Source organism: Coturnix japonica, chromosome 1 (genome assembly GCF_054131305.1).
Source record: "Coturnix japonica strain WE chromosome 1, WE-NBRP24, whole genome shotgun sequence".
NCBI lineage: Eukaryota > Metazoa > Chordata > Aves > Galliformes > Phasianidae > Coturnix > Coturnix japonica.
Genome location: NC_140663.1, coordinates 51,312,432 through 51,333,646, shown reverse-complemented (window position 1 = coordinate 51,333,646; position 21,215 = coordinate 51,312,432). Strand labels below are relative to the sequence as shown.

The following is a 21,215-nucleotide window of genomic DNA, read 5'->3' as shown; positions in this document are numbered from 1 at the left end:
GGTTGGAGTGTATGATCTTAGTGTTCCTTTCCAGTCTTGATGGTTCTAACAATCTATGATCGCTCTCTGTGACGTTTCTACAGTGAGTGGCAGAGGGGACCTGACATGATTCCATGCAGTGAGAAGCAGAACATAAACCCCAGGAAAGCCTGAATCACTGCCTGTGTCAGTGAACATCGACCGGTGATTGAATTAAAAGGCTGGGAGCAAGTGAGCAGGGGGTGGTGATGCCCTTTATGTCCTTTGTGCATTTGGGGATGGATAAAGATGATGTGATTCCTGCCAGCAGAGAGGAACAAGAGAAGAGGGAAATATTTGAAACAAGCTACCTCTGATTGCCTTTGTAGCAGGGTGAGAAGAAGGGAGAAATGAGTAGCACAGATGCTTCTGTGTGAGGCCTGCATGTGTTCATGCAGCAACTGAGAGAAAGTGGTGGGGTCTGTGCAGGATGTGGAAATAGGGTTTTCCTGAGGACTGAAGCACTCAGTCTGCTCAGAGACAGGTGGGCTGGGGCTCTGGGTGGCGAGGCATAGATGCCACGGGTTGAGAAGGTGGGCTGTGTTTTAGCTCTTGTCTCTCAGGCTGAGGGAGCTGGAGTTTGCTACCTCTTCGACTTCTGTAACAGCAATGGGAGAAGGAACTTCTCTTTCTTCTATCATCCCCACTTCCCCCCAGGTGACTTTTGACTCCTTCCAGGAAGCAGCAGATTTCCAGCTCCTTCCCTTGTGCTTCTGATCTGACCAAAGAGCAACAGGAATGAGAGGCAATCTCAGTCAGTCTGTGATTTGCACGTGCTGAGACCTTCTGTCCCAAATATGCGCAGCGCCTTTCTCTGCTGCTGGAAAATAAACAGGTTTTGTGTGTGCAGCAGCAGCATCTCTGTGAAATTCCAGCATCATCTTATATTTTTCTTGCTGCTGCTGCTGCTTTAAAGCTGCAAGTAATCCTCCAGGCACTGGCGTTGTCTATTGCTAGGCTGACTGATGCAATGCTGTCTTCCTGTTGGTTGGGATTTGGGAGGTTTGGTGTTTCACCCGAGAGGATTACAAGCTTCATTTTGACACAAACACAGATACACTGCAGGTGGTAGTGTTGGTGCATCAACACTCGACTTTTGGCACCGAGAAGCTGCTCTGTAAGTCAGGCACCTTTTGTGGACCTTTCTTATCTTCCGTGACAGTTTTCTTGCTGCAGTTGCTCACCGCTGTTGCCAAATGGTTTAGTGATCTGCCATGTTTTGGTTTTGGCCCAGTTAATTTAAAGAGACGTGCAATGTGTGTGCATGTCTGTATGTTTTATGAATGTCCACACACATGTTGTCCTCTGCAGCCATAATTGGGGTGTTTTCTTGTGACGTGCTAAGCAACGTGACTAATACCGCAAAGTGTTAGTGCTCTCCTGTTCTGTTTCTCCCTCTAAAAATCGGTCCATACTCCTTCAAAATTTGCTTTTTCTGTTCAACTTCTTAAAGGTAAACCAAAGATTTTGGTACATGTTTCTGTTAGAGGACACCAAGTACTTATCTGCCTGCTGCTCCTGGGAGGTGATGAAAGCTGTGATGCTCCTGGGCTTCAGAAGTAGCTCATTTGGCACCGCAACCTGTGTGAAAGCTCCCATGGAGATGTGCTCAGCCACTTGCATGCAGAACTGCAGCATGTCAGGGGATGAAATTGTCAGCTCTAGGCTCCGTGTGATCTGGAGCTTTCTAAAAGCCTGAAGCTTTGTGCTGTCACTGTCACCATGCTGTAGTCCAGCTGGGAGGTAATGAAAGCATTAATAATTGAAGCCAGGTCATTCTCCTTGCTGAGGCAGACTCTCTCAGCTCCTGGACTGTGCAGACCACGTTACTGGAGGCTGTAGGAACAGGAAGACATGCAGGAATATTTCTGAAATAAGGACCATCTCTTGAGAATGCGCACTTCTAGGCTGCTTATTAGTGAAATCTTCAATATGCCCCATCCTACCACCAACACCTTCCCCAGCATCAGCGTCGGTCAATGCTTCAGCAGTTGGGCTTGTCAAGTTCTTGGCATCCATGTGTCTGTACTGTGCGTGCAAGACATGAAGTAGGGCTTCACACTTGGGAGCAGAAGGAGAAGAAACAAGACGATGCCCTTCTGTGCTTGTGTGATTTTGAAATTGGCTGAGTCTGATTGTAAAAGCCATGCTCTTAAAAGAAAGCGCTTTGTATCAGCGTGTAGCTCAAGGGGGTTGAGATTTCATCTCTGTTACCAAGTGTATGGAGGGAAGGAGCACTTAGAGCTGAATTTGTGGGGCTACAACTAGAGCTCTGGATAAAAACGTTGGCTGTATTTACAAAGGAACCTTGAAAAACGAAACCAAAGAAAGGCAGTGGTGCTTTGGCGTGGTTCGGAGCTTTGGCCACTTTTTGCCACAGTGCCTTTGGTCTGCTCTAGTACAGGAGCTTGCTACACCACCAGCATCTCTGTGCCTAAATTAAAGTGTTAGTAGTGTGTGTGTGTGTGTGTGGTGGGAGGGTCGCTCCCTTTTTGTTCCCTTCAGATGGATGTGCCGCATAGGAAGAAACACCATGCTGTAATTTCAGGAGCCGAGTTCTTTCAGATCTCTGCTGTTCTGCACTTCATCTCCAGACTTGGGGAGGGAGATAGAACTTCTTAATGCAAATAAATCTCCTGGGGCTGCGCATGGAAGAGGTTTTTTAGACTAAATTGTGAAGGAAACAAGATTTATGTGAATGTGCTATGACAATCCCTTCCCACGCACGCACGCTTACGAACCAAGCGGTAATTTCCATTGCTCTTACAAGCTGGTAGGATTGCAATATTGCCGCGCTTCTGAAAGCAGCAGGAGAAACAAAGATAGGGCTGGGGAGGTCTGGGTTAGGGCCGTGCTGAGGGAAAGGCAGTTGGGTTATGCATGTGGAGCAGTCATTACCAGTTGTCCTGCATATGCGGAGCTTGGGCCTGTAGTGTGGGCTGCCTGCCTGGTGGTACTCCCATATGAGACTTGCACTTGGGGCTGAGGTTGCTGCTGGTGGGAGGCTGAACCGATCTCCCCAAATCTGAACCAGTTTGGGTTAGCCCTCGGCTGGACAAGGGGCTTGTTTATTGCATTGCCTGGAAGGCAGGGAGTAGATGAGGCTTTGATGCTTTTGTGTGGTACTGCAGGAATGTTCTGTCTGGGAGTTTGAGACCTCTGGGGGTTGGTTCTCTTCTTCCAGTGGCTTTAGATGATCTGTAGAGGCAGCAGGGTGGAGCTGAGGCTCTGTGAGGAGGCTGCTGGCTATTTCTAAGGGCTTCACAGGCACTAACTGAACTTAAAGCTGGTAAAATGAGGGAAAAATGCATTGCAGGGTTGCGAGGTGCTGCAGGGAAGAGCTGTATCCTCCTGGCTGCTCTGCAGAGCTCCATCTCATGGGGTGCAGCAGCCTTGGTGGTTCAGTGCTGCAGTGGCCACAAAGGTCTCTGACACCCGTCCTGATCTTCCCCAGGCCTGCTTTGTTCCTGGGACCTCGTTTCATTTCAGTCTTATTTTTGTGGCTGATGGCTGTATTTAAACCCAGGATGTACACTAGTATAAGAATATCCAGCGCACGTGACAGTTGGCAGTCTCTCACTCTGTTTTTCCATTAATACATAAAGTTCTTGGCCTTTCTGAGTGGAATACAAGCAGCGGCAGCTTTTCCCTTATAAGCAGGACTAGTACTCTGATCTGGGCCAGACGTGAGAATTCAGAGCACTTAAAGACATCTCACTGGATAATTGTGCTCCGCACAGCAACACAATCTTTCTTTGGAACGCCTTCAGCGTGATTTGCCTTGCTCTGTGTGCAGTGAAATGGCAGCAGCCATTGGGTGTGGGTATGGTTGGGTATTTCTGGTAGCTTAGGCAGGGTTTTTCTTTATCATGTGCTTGGCAGAGGGGCATCATACCCACAGCTACCACGCTGGCATCCCAAGGCAGCTTTGTTTAACAGCAGTCAGAACTGCAGGAGCAGCGAGGAGATTTGTATGGCATATGTGGACTTCACCGAGTCCTTGGTTGATGGTTGAGAAAACCTGTTATTTGAAGACTGTATTTTTATGAATCGTTCTCTGATTATAGAGGGCCTTGGCATGTGGCCACGTCTCATCCAGACTGCCTGTGGCCCATAAAGAAATGGCGCTTGGTTATAGAGTGGGTGTAAGAGGAAAGCAAAGATGTGTTTTCTGTGGTGGAGTGGCATTGTGTTGTAGTAGCAATCAGTCCCGTTCCTCTTCGTTCGTAATTGCTTAATTGGGATGTTGAAAGGTTAACTTTGATTTTGTTTTGATAGGTTTCTACATTTTTGTAGGCAAATGTGTAGCTCTTGGGTGTTTAATTAGAAGAAAAAACCCTGAAAAATAGTGATGTGTGGGAGAGAGGCGAATAAAGGTAACAGCAGGGAGGGAGGGAAGGAGCCCTGCAGGCTGCTCTTGGTTGCGGAGGTGGCAGCCATGGCAAGCTGTGTGCCAGGGAGTACCTCTGGAATAAACAAACTTCTCTGGGGTGATTTACTTTGGTAAAATTCAACAGTCGCTACCTTTTCCCTTTTAAAATACCAGTGAGCAGCCTGCAGGTGACAGGACGCCCCTCCAGTGTCTCCAGAGTGTGTGCTGGGGCAGAGGCTGAACCCTTTGGGATGGAGATGGCTCCTCCAGGTTGTTGCCCTGGTGCCTCTGCAGCAGGGTGGAGGCATTGCCTTTGTGCTGTGCTCTGTCTGCACTGGGGTCTTTCCCCTTCATATGAAACTAAAGCTCTTGCACGTGTTTGGAGCATTTATTGTCGTCTGTGTGCTGATTTGGCTCAGAAAGGAGACCTTCCCGGGGTCACAATGGTCAGTGAGCAGCCAGCTCCCATTTGGGAGATATTCTGGCTGCAGCTGGACATTGTTGAAGCTGGCCCATGTAGGTGTGATTAGTGCTCTGCATACACTTTCATAGTGCTGTACAGACACTAGGAGGGGTCTAATCCTTCCATTTGCTGCAGTGCCATCTTGGGATGCCTCTCAGAAGCAGAGAGGGCCACTGAGCCATGCAGGGGGTTCCTGCTAGGCCATAGATGCCCTTTTGTTCACCACTGTTGCAGGGAGAGGAGCTTTCCAGAAGGGGGATGAAGGGGCCAGGCTTAATGGTCTTAAGAGTGACTTTTAAAATATTTTTCCTTTTTTTTTTTCTTCTTTTTTTTCTTTTTTTCTTTTTTCTTTTTTTTCTTCTTTTTTTTCTGGGAGGGAAGGCCTGAGAGTTGTTTCTCTCTAACTGTTTCCAGATGGTGCTGCTGGAACACAAAGATTACCACTGTGTTTGGGATGGCAAGGACTGAGACCACCCCCCCCTCACTCTCCCCCCAGCACTTCCTGTGCAGCTCCACAGTTGTGCAGGCTTAATCAGAACCAGCCGTGGCCATGGGGCTTGGATGAAGCCTGCCTTTTCTTCACCCCCAGCCCTGCCACCTCCCTCCTCCAGGCTTTTTAACCCCTCATTTCTCCATCTCTGACCCCACTGGCTTCTGCCTATTTCCTGGTCAGTTGCTGTAGGCACTGGTTCTCAGGAGGTAGAGCTGCCACTGCCTGAGCAACTGACCCCGAGAGATGATGTCTGTGGGGAGAGGAAGTAGTTTGTAAGATGAGCCTGGAAAAATCATCTCTGTAGCTATCTGGGGCAGTTTATGCAATCAGGTCAGGATGTCCAGGGCACAGAAATTTTCTCTTGCACCTATTTGCCTGCAGGACTTGCTATACAGCATGATTTTGGCCAAATTGTGTTGTTGTGCCACTCTATTTTTTGTGCCAATTGCCCTAGAAGTAAGGAAGGTTTAATTTTATATTGCAGCTTCTTCACAGCCAACCCACAAATTAGTTTCAGCCTTCCCTTCTGCAAGTAATATAACAACTCTAATTTCTTCCTGCAAAGTAGGAGTGCGTTTCTTTCCTTATAGCCTCTGAGCAGCAGTCTCTGAATATCTGTGTGATCGGCCAAGGAGTTTGTGATCCACTGACTTGTCTTGTTTGAGATGTGTCTTCTCCCATGTTCTGTTCCCTCCCACATTTCCCATCCTGTGTTCCTGGAAAAGCACAGGCGGAGAAGCTGCCTGCAAAGGCAGGGTTCTGCCGTCCTCCTTACCTTGCAAAAGCTTGCGGGTGCTGTGTTTGAGCAAGCTAGATTCTCATGCCGTGAGCGTGCTGCCCTGTAATGAGTGGCTTAGAGCGCATGAAATGCTTCCCCAGCTGCGTGTGGTAATTACAGCATGCAAAAGTGCCCCCCAGTGCTGGATTTTTAAAGCCTTGCTAGGAACCCTGTTCTGTTCCTGTTGAGTAGGAGTGGAAGGGAAGACGAGCTGCCATTTTAAAATGCTTCTGCCTACTAAAAAGAGGAGGGAAATCAATATTCTGTGCTATTGACTTCTGTGCATGCAGATTGTCCTTGTGTTTGCTGGATCATAGACGTCACGCTGTGCGCTGTATTCCCAGGGGCTTTAACTTGTGCTGGATCTATTGTTGCCAGCATAGGTCATGGAGCAGCAGAGACAGGCTATATTTCCTCAGCGCCTCGAGCGGGGAGAAGATGCTGCCTTATGTAGTCCAAAAAAAAAGAAAAAGTACACTTTGCACATTTAAATTACTTGTAATTAATGAAATCTCATCTCTTTGAGAAGCTGAAAACACCCCTTGGCTGAGCTGGAAAATGAAAAACCCAGTTGGTGGAAAGCTGCTTCTGACCTCTAGTAAGCTGCTTCCATTATTAAAATAAAACAAAAGGAGGGGGGAGGAAACACGTTGGAGGAGAGTCTGCATTGTTACAGAGAACCTCACTAAAGTACTTCCATTTTAGCTCTTCCAGGTTAGCTGTGGAAGTGCATTCTGTGTATGAAGGTATCCCTTCTCTCTGCGTAGTTACAGATGTCTGTATTGTAATGTCATGGGTTTTAAGATGTCAGCATCCATGAGTGTCTGTATGCTTCATGTATACTGCATTTTTAAGACTTGAAAGTTTAAATGCTGTCTTCGTGTGTGGTTTGGTCAAGCGTGTGCCTTCAGTTCTGCAGCGTCTGTTATTACGAGCTAATTACTGTTCCTGTAGCGTGTGTGTGTAAGATTTCCCTGGTCTGAAGTTCCCTGAGGTTGGAATTAAGATACGTATTTTGAATGCATATGAATAAAGGCATGGCTGTAAGAGGCAGAAATCGTAAGGCTACGTGTTGTATATATGCTGTATTTGAAAGTTAAGCTTTTATTTGGGATCCATTTGTGGAGGTAGGAGTTGATAAGGGAATCTGGGAGGAGAGGAGGAAATAGCTTGATGAAGCAGGGAATAGTGATGTGGCAATGCCTCCTTCCTGCTGGACAGTCACACGGATAAGTTTGGGTGACTTCAACACTGCTTTGTTTGACAGGGACATGGCCTCTCCTATGTTTTGTCTTACTGGCTACATCATAAGCTCGCCTGGCTAATTGCTCCAAACTGTTCAAATCCTGGTCAGGTCAGAAGGCTATTTTTATTAATCTGACATCACCTTCCTTTCTCGTCTCCGCTGTGTCACTGGGTAGCAAAACAACCTCGGGCTGGGTCTCTGCCCTGCAGAGCGCGTGTCTCTTGGCGTGCTGCTCTGCTCTGCAGTCTGCTTCCTGCTCGGGGAGCCCATCGGGACTGGGTGATCCCTCTTCTGGCCTTGCTGACGTCCTGCTGCCCATGGCAGCTGGAAGGGAGCCGGCGAGCTATGAGCTATGTGGTTGCCTGGGGAGGTGGGCTGCTTGTACCGACACCAACGAGCAGCAGAGGGGGGCTGCCTCTTTTTATTTCATCTTCTCTGTTTTTCCTGGCAGTCCACCACCTTCAGTACAGCTGGAGCTACGGCATGGTGGGACGCATGTGGCAAGATGGCAGCGATGCAGGGAAACTGTGGCCTCATTGGTGCACAGAGGCTGGCCTGCAGCATCACTGTACAGCACTGCTCCCTGGCCTGTGGGAGGGAAGGCCCAACCCCTTCCAGAGCGTTTTGGGAGTGTTGAAAAACATCCATCCTCGGTGGGAGACCCGGATGGCTGCTCCCCAGGGGCGCCATGGCACTGTGAGGAAGCAGGAGGCCCTGCACAGCCCACACCCATGAGGGATGGCCTCACTGCCTGCTCTCCCTGCCCACTTGCCCTGGCTCCTGAAAACACCATATTTTTAGGAGAAGGGGAAAACTTGGAGGGGGCGGGCCCAGCTGGAGGCTGCTGTTGCTGCGGCAACAGGCTAGAATTCCAGGAAGGAAGAGGGCCCAGATGGGCCTCCGGCCTCCAGGCCCCGATGGAGCGAGGCCGGCACTGGAGCCCATGGTGGCGGTGCCTCTGGTGTTCCTTCCCTCAAGGCACGACCTGAGTAATTCAGATATGGAAAAACCAGAGCCATGTGAGCCAGCACTTGTCCTCCAAGTGATCAAGGACAGCAGTGTTCATCCTGCTTGGCGAAGTGCCTTTTATCAAAATCTCTTGCTTTTAGTCCCCCAAACATACTGTAGAATAACAGAGGACGAGTAAGGAGTAAAGACTAAGTCCCGCTGCTCGCATCCCTATAAACATGGGCTGCTGATGTCAGGATGCTAACAAGGAAGTGGATAAATGGAGGTTCTCTGCTGGATGATGTCTGCGTGGTTGGAGTCTGGCCAAAGCTAAGATCCAAATTTAATTGAAAGTGAAGACAGTTGAAGGGAAGCGTCCCACACTATAGATGCAGTTATTGGAACTGCAGAGTGATTAGCAAGAGCTGTGTATCAAATTAGGGTAAGTATCAAGGGAGAAGGGTGACATTAAGTTCCATTTAAAAACTACTTTAGTTCAGTTTTTTTCATTAGTAATCGGTAGTTCAGCTGTAGATGCTGATTTCCCCATTAATTTTATCCACAGATAATTTGAGGTAGGGAAATGGCACAAACAATCGAGAGGGCAAACTAAATGCATCGGATGCACTTGGGAAAAGAAGAAGCTATTTCCTGTTTGCTTAAATGCAGTGATTTGCACGAGGGAAGGGTCTAATGAAAGCATACCTGTTTTCCTGGGAGCTGGTAATAATGTCAAAGCTTTTACCATTTTACTACTGCCCTGCCATAGCTGGAACACCAAAATGTCCATTTAGAGCCCACCCCTCTCTAAGCCTGGGGCTTCTGTCTCTCCTGCCATGTAGGACGTAGAGCAGAGAGTACAGTGAAACCACTGAGCTGCAGAGAACGGTGCTGGGATTTCTCTCTGGCTCGCAAGCTTTACTTTTTCATATCTGCCACTTACAGATTAATAGCTTAGTTGCCAGTGCTTTTTTTCAACCTCTTTTTGTGAACGTCTTATTCTTTGTGTTCTAGAAAAGTGGCTTCTGTTTGTCTAGCTCAAGTCTCTGATAAATGAGTAACTTTTGCTATCTTTTGCACTTCAAAATCCCATTTTGCTTTCAGATGAAAGAAGTAACTTTCTGTCGCCTTTATGTCCTTGCTTTGGGTAGTCCTGGGATTTCTGGCTTCCTGGGGCTCACCCTCCACATGTATGTCCTGGTCTCCTGGCTGCTGTGCTGGTGGGAGCTCAGAGCAGAGAGAAAGGAGTTATTTCATCCCAGCTGTGCTGCCGTTGCCTGGATCCTAAAAGGTGGTTGTGGAACTTGAAAGAATCGCATTAACTTCACTCTGCTTTTCCTCGCACTGTCGAGAAAGCAGGCATCCTGCAAACCCAGTGGAGAGATGACTTGGTCTTATTTCTGACATTCTCTTTGCAACTGAATGGGCTTTGCACTTCAAGATGAAGTCTGAATTCAGTGGGAAATCAATTCTATGGCTTGGGAAATATGGATTAGCTTACTGAGCTAATAGCACCTGGTAGTGCAGCTTTAACCTTGCAGGCTTTAGGCTTAGTTTGGCAGTCAAGAAAATTCCTTATCAGGCTTCTCTGATTGTTGAGTCTGGCAAAATGAGTCTGAGATGTAAAATTAATTTGTTCTGGGGTCAACTTATGTCGATGAGAATTACTTCCTCTTTAAGTGAAAATTTAGCTTAATTTTAAAGGAAAGGGAGAGGAGGCTTTTAGGCCTCCTGTGATCCATTACAGCTGTGACAATCCACTTGGCTAGCCCAGGGAAGACTATTCCCAGAGCACAAAATGATGCTCTGGTGCCCCATGGAAGTGTGGAAGCCTGTGTGTGAGACTGTCAGTATGGCTGGAATAAAATCACAACGTGTGCTACAGAAACCCGATGTACTGTATTATTGCCTATTTTTCTCTCTCTGCTCTAAAGCAAATTGCAGGTACCTGAGAAATGTCTTTCAGTGGTAAACAAAGTAATGAAACATCCCAGTGGCAGTTTGATCTGATTTGGCAGGCTAGCACTGCCTAACTCGATTTCTCTGTGAATGTCTGGTTGCATGGTGGTAGAGAAAGAAATAGGTAATTGCTGGGAGAAAGCCAGTTAGCTGGGGCTTCCCTCTTCTGCCAGGCTGCTGAGGGAAGGAGGGACCCTGCGTGTTTGAGGGCAGCGAATCTGCATGTGATAAATGTTCTCACCCTCTCTTTTCACTTGCATTTTGTGAGATGAGCTTGGTGTGTCAACAGGCTGAGGTGAGGCGGCCATATCCCTGCTCCCTGATGGGGCCGTCTGCACTGCACTGTCCCATCCCAGGCACAGGAGTTTAACTCCTTCACTTTCTGCTCTGTTTAGTTTACAACAAAAGCAAGCTCTGTATGGAATAATCATGCAGCGGGCCCTGGATTCACCATTAGTGACCTGTAAAATTGGTAGTGCTGGAGATTATTGGCAGGAGACAGTTTCCCTAGGCACTTCTTGCCTTCTCTTGGAGAGCGAGGTTCAATTAGAGCAATGATATGCACAGCGGGGATTTTGCAAGCAGTTCGGTACTTCGTGGCAGTCTTGCTGTATGAAAGGCAGAGATAGCTTTGGCCCTTCGGTGACCTTAATGTTCCAGCTGCTACCCTCTCTCTAATGTCTGCTTTTTCCAAGCTTCTTGGAGTAACAGTCTTTCACCTTTTACCTTCTGTTGTAATGATATCCCTCAAATAGTTTTACTCTGCTATTTGTGGGTTCTTTATTATTGTGTTCTAGTTGTGTTCGCTGCTATCTTCAGCAGCTGTAGTGGTACCTTCTCCATTTATTCCTTACTTACTGTGTATTCAAGGCGTTGTTGGCACACATGTTTGTTGGAAGCGCTGACCTTCCATGTGTGTGTACAAAGTGCTGTTCAGACTAGTCCTGGAACAGTCTCACAGCAGAAGAGAAACAGGAGGTGGATGTTTATTGCACTCTCCTAGGTTGGTAGACTGTGTGGGAGAAGCATCAATCAAAGTGTTTTCTTGCAGTGTGCACTTACATTGAGGGTGTGAAGGAAGTAATATCTGTGCGTTTCATAGAATCACAGAATCATTTTGGTTGGAAAAGACCTCTAAGATCACCTGGTCCAACCATCATCCCACCCCCACCATGCCCACTGACCACATCCCTCAGTGCCACATCCACACGGCTCTGGAACACCTCCAGGGACGGTGACTGCACCACCTCCCTGTGCAGCCTGATGACATTGCTTGTTTTCTTTCTTCAGGTCTGTATTTGAGGACTTTTGTACTTTACCTGCTTGGTGGCTGTCAGTGCTTGAAAAGAATGTACTCACAGGGTGGTCCATGTAATTAATGACTGTGAATCCCCGAAACTGGCTGCCAGAAGTTGTGCTGTCCTTGAAGCTCATATACCCTGCATGCTGTAGTGTGAGAGCCTGAAGATGAAGTTTGATGTTTCCTGGCAAGTTTCCGTAGATAATCCCCTGGGCAGATTTGAAGTAAAAAGGAAGAGAGGAAGGACGAATGCAAACTTAAAATAGCATTGCTAGGCTGTGTATTGAATTATTAGTGTCTTGCTCTTTAGTAGATGTTGTGTTAAAATGTTTGTGTGTAAATTGTGAAATGATACCCACAATTGCATGCCCTGCATAGGGCAGAAACTGCCTTTCTGGTTGGAGCTGGCAGGTGGGAGCCCAAAATCCCAGCACTGGGAAAAAAAAACCTGAAGGATCTCAATAAAAACTTGGGAAGGTCTGGAGGTAGCTGAGATCTGTGATCTCTGTCAGCTGCAGGCCTGGCATAGCTTTGCTGTTGATGGCTTGGGACTGTCTTGCTGTGTTGTGTCAATGTCTCTCCCTTCCCCAAGAGCTGCTGTAGAAAGTGCAGGGCTGGCTTAGGAATTTCTCCTTGTCAGCCATAAAAAGAGAGTGGAATGGACTTGGAAACTGATTGTGGAGGACTGCTGGCCTCCTTTCCTCCCAGCCCTCTGCAGGGAGCTGCTCATGACCATTGCCTGATGGTCCTTGTCGTCCCTTTCCAACTCAGTTCATTTTGTGATTCCATCAAGAAGGTATTGTGTAGTTTAGTTTAGCCTCCACTCAGGGTGAAGGATGCACACATGGGACACATGTGAGTAGCCTCTGTCTGTTTCGAATAGGATGTGTTGGAAGGAGAGTATTGGAGAAGAAACTGAGACTGAGAAATAAGCAGAAATAAATGTTTAGGAATTATAACAAGCTGTGTTATCTTAATCTTTGCTGGTAAAATACAGCAGAGCCTGGGAATTGAATGGAGAAATTCCAGAAGTGCTGGAGATTCATGTGTTCCCAAAGAGCAAAGTGACACTAACATGAGGAATGTAGACTTAGGGTCCCTTCAAGGGTGAAGGAAGAGAGTCTGGAGCATTGATTTCCTATCATGTGAGGTATTGCTTAGGCTTGAAAGGGTAATTGAAGTAGTACTGACTGCTTTTTATCTCGTGCTAAGCTATTGGGGTGGTTTTTGATAAGGAGAAAGTTGACACTTTTATGGCTAATGTTTAGGGAAGCATTTCTTCAAAACTGGGTGACATGGGCAGCAGCTTCTCTCATCTCTTGTTCTACTTTATTCAGTTTTCCTGGTGGTAAATGATGCTTGCATGTAAAAATTATTTGGAAAAAAAAATATTGGAGATGATAGGGAGTAAGGTGGGTTTAGTTTATGCTCATTTTTATGGCTATGATTTTTCTGTATTCCTTTTGCACAACTCAGCAATCCATAGGTGAAAATGAGTCTTGGTATATTGGCTTGCATGGATAATAGTAAGTTAGCGTACCGTAATCTTTGCTCTTTCTTTCCCCATTTCACGCGTGTTCTTGTTTTTGTCTGAGTTAAGACAGACCTGTAATTATTTGGTTTCCATTCCTTGCAACCACTACATTCACTCTTTGTTTTCTTGTCTTGCAGAACGAGCCTCTGACTTCAGGTTATCATGGATACCCAGCAAGAGACAATCAAGTAAGAGTCTGATTGCAGTAAATGTGTGCGTGTGTTTCTGTACACTTGTGGATGTTTTGTCTGACAGCTTCCTGACCGTCTTGTTAAGGTGTGGAAATTATTTTGTTCTGTTGTGCAGTGCTTGTGGAGATATAGATGGTGAACTGAATGTGGCCTCCAGCAGTATGTGGCAATGTCTCTGGTGAGGAGTTAAAAATGATCCACGTTGCCGGCGGCTCAGGAAATGGTTTATTCTTAAACATTTTGTAGCTTAAAATGCCCATTTTAAGCTCCCATTGTATCTCCTTGTTAATGAACGTAGATGTTTAGTGTTCCCCTGTTTTATTGTGGGAATTCCAGCATTAGGGGAGCAAGATGACAGTGACTTCAAGAGCCTCCTGTGCTAGCTTTGTTTGGGGGAGTAGGGAATGCCGTGTCACACTGGGTTGTTCCAGTTACTGTGAACTTCTCTCCCTTTTATATCCTGCAGGGCCCCCACCCCTTGCTCTCATTCAGGATATTCTCACTCTGCAGCAGTAAAAAATTATTCTGTTCAGTGCATTGCAACTGTAAGCATTCTCTTGTGTCCTAGCAGAAGACAGAGAAATCCCAGTTGATGAATTTGTGCAAGGGAAGGAGGAGATGCTTTGGAACAAATGAAGTTTAATGGATTATGAGATACAACTGTCACGCATTAAATCTCCCTTCTTGGAATGGAGGATATTCTTTTTTCAGTTTTCTGCGCTGCAAAGCAGAGCATGAGCCAGTGTAACAGGAAATTAATATGCACGGAAAATCAATAATGCAGCACATTTCAGTAATGAACAAATAATATGAAACTAAAATCAAGTTCTTTAATACTCTCAGGTACTGCTATATAAAGAAAGCGATTTTCATCATGTCTTGATGAGACCTGTGTGTATGTAGCAGCGGCTTAAAGGGAGGTATTTTTGTAAAGGAACTGCAGCATCAGCAATTGAAGAGCTCAAGCCTTTGGTGCTTGTAACGCGTGTATGAATTTCAGTGTAGGAGGGAGTTACTCAGAATGCCTATTGGGATATACTAAACTGTTAACCAGCACAGATAGATAATATGTGCTGGGATGCTCTGGGAGTTGTGTTCCTACTTATCCAGGCTAAGTAAGGAATGCTGTTGTTGAGAGTCAGAGCCAGTTCTGGCTCCTTCAAGCAGTTCCCATCTGCTTTCAGTTTTTCCATTCTGGTTAGCAGTGTCTGCAGTGGATTTTGTGTTTCACTGTACCCATTTAGGAGCAGTTTGGGGTCACCTTGGAGTTTCATTTTGGTGTCCTGCTTCATGAGTTTCCTTATTCTCATCCCTTAATAACTTCTGATTAGTAAGTCCAGAGCTGCTGTTGCTGACTGCTTGCTAAAGCAGAGGCGATGGGCATGGGAGGCCTTACAGCAACCAGGGGTGAAGTGAGGGTTATGGACTGCACAACCCCACAGGGCGCTGTGTGGGTGAGCACAAGGAGGGATGTATGTGCGTGTGTCCTTCAGATGGCGTGTACCTTCAGGGAAGTGTCACAGTGGACAAACAGGGTCAGTTTCACTTGAGTGTGTTCATTTTAGCAAATGTTTGTTAAAAATAAATATCTACATTTATCTGTTCTAGGTAATATCTTGATCTGCGGTAAACATTTTTCCTTCCTTTATAGCCCAGAAACGGATTAGATTCAGGTCTGGTTTTCGCTAATGAGGTTCCAAGGCTTTTAGCTAATCTGATTGGAGCCTCTAAGATGATAGCGGCAGAAGGAAGGCCTCTCTTGCCACGGGCTGGGGCTGGTGTGGGAGAGGCAGCGCTGCCTGATGCATCGCTTGCTTTGCTGCACTCAGGAGGGAGGAAGGAAGTGGTGTGAGATTGTGTGCATCCTGACCCCGTAACAAAGTCATGATGAGATGCAAGGACAATTGAGTCAGATTTCTCCCTGTCATCAGTTTAGGAACTGGATTTGAGCTGGAAAGTGTAAGTATGTGCATCTTGCTCTTTGCCGATGCGCTTGTTTGTAAATACAGGTACTGTACTTTACTATTGCACTTATTTATTGTAAATACTGTATTGTGCTTTTGACCGCAGTGTTTTCCTTAGCGCAAGCAGCAGAGCTGAGGTTTATTTTCAAGGCACGTTGTTGTGTGACCACAGTAATCCTGCTAGGAATTCTGGATATAACTTACCCTCTCTTTCTCTTTCTGTAGCATCCTCTTGCTCTGCTTCATTTATATGTCCTTTTCCTTCCTTTCAGCTCTCAGTTCCACTAATTGCTGGCTGCAAACCTTTCACTATGCTGTTTTTACACCCTCTAGTGGTTAAACCATACCCAGATGTTCCAGATTATTACAGTTTTTCTTCCCGCCAATGGAAATCAGTGATTGGTTTGAACCCTTGCTCTGACCATTTGGGAATGCTTAGGTCTACAGTACAAAGTTTATCTTGTATCCTTTCCCAAATATTTAAGCGTTCTGTCAGCATCACACACGGGCAAGCAGCACTGAGGCAAAGCAGATGGGTTCATGCTGGGGCTGGATTTCTCTTAATTCAGGCGTTGCATGATTGCTTTGAGACAACCTATAGCACAGCTGCCCCGTTCCTTTCCCGTCCTGCCAGAATACCTTTTTGTGGTAACAGGGCTTGAGGAATGTGAGTGCTAAACCTGTATGGTAAAACTTGTCATGAAATGAGAAGGCTTTCTGTTGCTGTAAGCGTTATGCTGCTGGGGATGTTAAAGCTGTGTAAGGAGCTGAAAAGCTCTCAGGGACTGTACTCTAGATCTCAGGGTTCGTTCTGTGGGTGTCTAATGCATACAGAGGCATGGCAGGATGCCCCTGCTTTTCCTAGTGCTAGCCTGATGGCAAGAACAAGGCATTCTGTAAAGGGAGAATATGGGAAGCATCGACATAATGCTGGTAACAGAGATGAAAACCAAGTCTTTCGGTGAAGAGAGCTTATTCTCTGGGGACTGTTCAGTTCTGTATCCCTCTGTTGGGCCTGCCAGCAAAATGGTGTTTCTTTTTTTTGTAACATGAGTGCCTGCCTAAAACGCAGTGAAGCAAGACTTCTTTGCTTCATTTCCCAAGCTGTGACAAACAGCTCTGAGATACGATGAGTTTGTCTCAACATGGAAAATGACTAGAGCAGCTATACTGATATAACTTTTACGTAAAGACAAACTCATCAAGAACACTCTGCCCCTGGAAAGCTGTTCCATACTAAGTATGCCAGCTAGTTTAATATATATAACCAAATATAACCAAGGCCTATGTCTTATTGCTTTAGTGCTTTTCATGTGTATTAGACACGGTGTCCAAAATTTGTTTGAGTTACTGCTGAATGCTGGTACTTCTGTGGCAACATTTGGAAGCTGTGCAGAATAAATATATTCTCCAGAAGGAAACAGAATGAGCAGGAACACCTTGTTCAGCTCCCATTGAAGGGAAGAGGGGAGGAGAGAGTTTATGCAAGCAGGAGGTAATTGCACATGCCCAGAACTGGGTCAGGGTATTAGAGCTGTTACACCTCTTCTGTTACGGGAAGTGATCCTCAGCCATCAAGGCAGGTTAGGATGTTGATTTGAAGCCTCTTTTTAAAAGCTTGTACTTCCGTGAGTGCCATTCTGAAATTAAACTGGGCCACTGACTTGGTACTTAGGTGGTGGAAACATCATTACCTGTCACAAGTGACACTTCCTTCAGCAGCATAATTTCAGAGGCTGATCTACCGTCTGAGTGCTTTCCAGGTCTGACCTGTTGTTCCTGTGCATGTAGATGAGCCTGTAGCCCAGAGTAGCCTGGGTGCCCATGGCAACTACTAGGAACAGCTTTATCACCATCTCTTCCACTGGAGTTCAAGCTTAAGGTGAAATGCTGTTAAATCCTCTCCAATTGTCAGCCTGTTCCCCTGGGTTGCTGCTTGCTCACTGCGTTGCTGTAGTCTGTTGGAGAATTGCAGGCCCCAGCAGGCTGCCTGGCTCCTTCCCTGGTCCCGGCGAACAGCACAGCAGTCTGTGAGAACAGGAAGCCTTCCTTCTCGCTTGTGTTCTGTTTATTTTCATTGTGTGGCCCCTCGTAGTGTGGGGAGCTCAGCAAGGAAGTCCTTCGTCCTGAGATGTGGGGGATGTATGAGCTCCCACAGCAATGTGGGGCCTTCCTCTGGAGGCACTGCTGCTCCATTCCCTTGGTGCTGTCTGCCCCAAGCAGCAGGGCTCTTGGCACAGAGCTCATGGGGAATCCTATTGTCTGAGTGCTCCAGGTTTCCTTTATCATCTTCCTCCTCTCTCTGTCATGTGGTTGAGGTGAGAATTTGGGGATATCACAGCTTGCTTAGCAGCTGGGTGGTTTGATGAGGACATCCTGCACTTGGGTTGGGATAGGTCTCATGCACAGATATGGGGTGGGCAGAGAATGGCTTGAGAGCAGTCCCGAGGAGAATGATTTGGGGGTGTTGGTTTGTGAAAGATTCAGCATGAGCTGGCAATGTGTGCTTGCAGCTCAGAAGGCCAACTGTATCATGGGTTGCATCGAGAGAAGAATGGCCAGCAGGATGAGAGCAGTGATCCTGCCCCTCTAACTCCGCTCTCATGAGACCCCACCTGGAGTACTGCGTCTGTTTCTGGAGCTCCCAACACAAGAAGGACATGGAGTTGTTGGAGCAGGTCCAGAGGAGGGCCATGAAGATGATCAGAGGGCTGGAGCACCTCCTTTACGAGGACAGGCTGAGAGACCTGGGGCTCCTTAGCCTGGAAGAGAGAAGGCTCTGGGGGGAACTTGTAGCGGCCTTCCAGGACCTGAAGGAAGGACCTACAGGAAAGCTGGGGAGGGACTTTTTGTAAGGTCATATAGTGACAGGATGATGGTAAATGTCTAAATCTGCCCTCTTCCAGTTTAAAGACTAGATATTAGGAAGAAATTCCTTACTGTGAGGGTGGTGAGACACTGGAATAGGCTGCCCAGTGAAGCAGTGGATGCCCCCTCCCTGGAAACATTCAAAGCCAGGCTGGGATGGGGCTTTGAGCAACCTGGTCTGGAGGGAGGTGTCCCTGCCTATATCAGGGGGGTTGGAAGTCAGATGATCTTAAGGGTCCCTCCCAGCCCAAACCGTTCTGCTGTTGAGGAGCTGAAAAGGAGGGCTGGTGTTTGTGGGTTTTAGGTTTGTTTGCCACTTAACTTTGCACTTCTGGTTTGAGTGAAGTATATTTAATGCAAGTCCTTAGCTGAGGGACAGAGGGGAGGGATAAAAGCTGTAAATAAAATTTAGAAGCCTTTTGAATGAAGAGCCAGGACAAAGATCAGGAAATCCTCTGTATAAAATGGAGAAGGCCTGTCTTAGTGATCCTGGTGCTCTGGGGGAAAGCAGACAACCCAAAGCCTTGGGATAGAACCAGCTAAATGAGGGAAAGCTGTTCTAAACATCTTCCTTATCTAAGACTGGGCGAATTATGGATAAGACAGCCAGATCTTCTGCTTCCTGGCTCCCACAGTCTCTTCAGCCAGGAGTGATGGGATGGATGTTCTTTTATTCACTGAACTGCAGTGTCCCATAAAAAATAGCTCGATAACAGCAAGCAAATTGTGAAGTTGTGTGAGAAGGAGAAAATAAGAAGTGCATCTAATTCACATACATGGGAAGACTTCCTGACAATAAGATCCTTTAGTCCTATAAACAGCTTCTCAAGGGAAGTAATGATTACCTTGCTGATGAATAGTCTGGCCAAAGCTCTGGAGCTGCAAGGCGTTGGCAGGAAATGGGCTGGATGATGTAATGAAAATTCCTTTCATGTTTGAATTCTCTGATTCAAGCAATTTCTCATCTCTGCTTGGGGTCAGAGAGAGGAGATGTGAGTCATCGTTCTTGGGTGAGGACCAGGAGACCACTTTCTTTGTTCTCCGATGTACTTTTTGACTGTTGGGGTGTTACCCGGTGCCTGCAAGAGCCTTGGAGTCTCCCGGCCCCCCAGTTAGCTGTGTGAGTGGGACGGCATTTTGTTTACATTTCCTCCCTCTGACCAGTTACAGGAGCGTTAGAGATCGTGTCACGTGTGTTAGATGAGGTCTGTAAAGTGATTAGTTGGAGTCCTGCTTGCTGGAGCTCGAGGCCAAATGGTGTAGAGAAAACAGCTTGTTGATGAATATTACATCGTACTGGAGAACATAAACATCGCTGTTCCGGGTTGGACAGGAGGTTTCTGCGTTCCAGCATTCTGTCTTTGACAGTATCTAATGGCAAGTACTTAAAGCATGGGGAGCAGTGCCAAGATTCAGCAATACTTCTATATTCCTATACTTCTTTATCCTCTTTAAGCTGTCCGTTGGCTTTGGAATTTCCCAGCCATAGGTATTTTGTGAGGTCACCTACAATAGACAGACTTAGTAAAGCAAAATCTAAATGGTTTCTGAGGCTGCCTGAGTTTTTGGCATCAACAACATCCTGCGGCAATGAGTCCTGCGCTTTAGGTGTGCTTTAGGAGTAAGAGCACAGCTCCATGCCGTTCCCTCGTGCCCTGTCGCTGTCACGCAGAGCAGAGCTCAGCGCTGCCCCTCCGCTCCCCGTGAGGAGCTGCAGCCGCCATCAGGCCTCCCCTCAGCCCTGCTCTGGGCTGAGCCGACGAGGGGAGCTCGGCGTGCTCCGGGCCGGTGCCGCGGTGGGGCTGAGCGCTGCCAGAAGGGGGCACCCAGCGCCCGGCCTGCGCCGCTCCGCCCGCTCGGTTTGCAGTGCGGGGCTGCGTGGCGAGCGCCGGGATGGGCCCGGCCGTGAGGTTCGTAGGGAGGGCTCTCCTCCTCCGTGCCCCTTCGGCAGGGTTTCGTTGTGTGCGTGTGAAATATAAATAACAGTCCTCCATCCTTCGTATTTCTTTATTTGTGAAGGGAGGGTAGAGACCCTAGGAAATACAACCAGTCAGTGTAGTTTCCCAGATGTTGATGGAGATCAGATGGTGACAGAGATCAGATGCTTCACTAAAGGAAATTAAGGCAACAGCAGATGTACATTGCTTAATTTTTAAGGACCAGTCACGTCAGATCAATTTAATTTCTCCCTTTGACGTGGCCACAGGCCTGGCAGATGGAGAAAGGCACTGGCTTTGGATGGAGCTTGGTCTGACCTTTACATACACTGGGCAAATGGAAGGTGAAATTAAGAAGCGGCTGAGCACCTCCTTGGAAAGCCACGTCCGGAGTCATTATGTCATGGCTTTCTCTGTATGTGTTATCTGGAGTCTTAGTGTGGTCTGTCCTGGCTGCCGTGTTCTTCTGTGCTTTTCATCACACATTAGGGTAATTCAGTGAATATATATATATATATATATATATATATATATATATATATATATATATATATATATATGTACATATGCATAATGTGGGGATCTGGCAGCCTTTAGAAGGCAGGAATATGTGACAAAATGATTGTGATAAATGGAAGAAATGGTCTGAAATTCAACAGTGTGAAATTCAATAAAACCAAGCTGTATTAACAAAGGGAACTGAATACACAATGTAAAATGGAGAGTAGCTGGCTAAGCAGTAATATCGAAGGAAACATCTCGGGTAACAGAAGATAACAAACTGAATACGTAGCGCTGTTTTCTTGTGGTTTTAAGAACCTGGAATGTCTTTCCAGCTATGTCAAGTAACTACAGAAGGTAATTATTCTTCAGTGCTCGAGCACAGTGAGTTGAGCCCCAGTTTTAGGAAAGATACAGATAGAATCTGGAAAACATCCAGGGAAGATCAAGAAAAGGAGGCTTAGAGAGCGTGATATATGAGGAAAATATTGAGGTTGTTCCTTCTTTAAAAGCAGGGGGAAAAAAAAAACAAGAAAAAAAGAGTGTGGAGGATGGGGTTTGATTATTTACTGTGCTTACTGAAGGCTGCTTAATTTGCACCGCAGTCTAAATTGAGTATTACGGGGTGAAACGTTTTCTGTTT

General features: G+C 46.7%; 1 protein-coding gene across 23 annotated transcripts in view; it reads left to right on the top strand.

The window, feature by feature from the left end:
• The window catches only part of RBFOX2 (RNA binding fox-1 homolog 2), a 157,652-nt gene that overhangs the window by 17,391 nt on the left and 119,046 nt on the right, over positions 1-21,215 (top strand). For 22 of the 23 annotated variants that reach the window (XR_014935598.1, XR_014935617.1, XR_014935627.1 and 19 more), the window contains exon 2: positions 13,249-13,299. Coding sequence is in view for 12 of the 23 variants with exons in the window: in XM_032444988.2 (XP_032300879.1) it covers positions 13,249-13,299 (51 nt within the window). In the remaining 11 variants the exon portion in view is untranslated. Of the gene's footprint in view, positions 1-13,248; positions 13,300-19,080; positions 19,255-21,215 lie in introns of those variants that run through there. The other variant, XM_085519192.1, reaches the window with a different exon arrangement.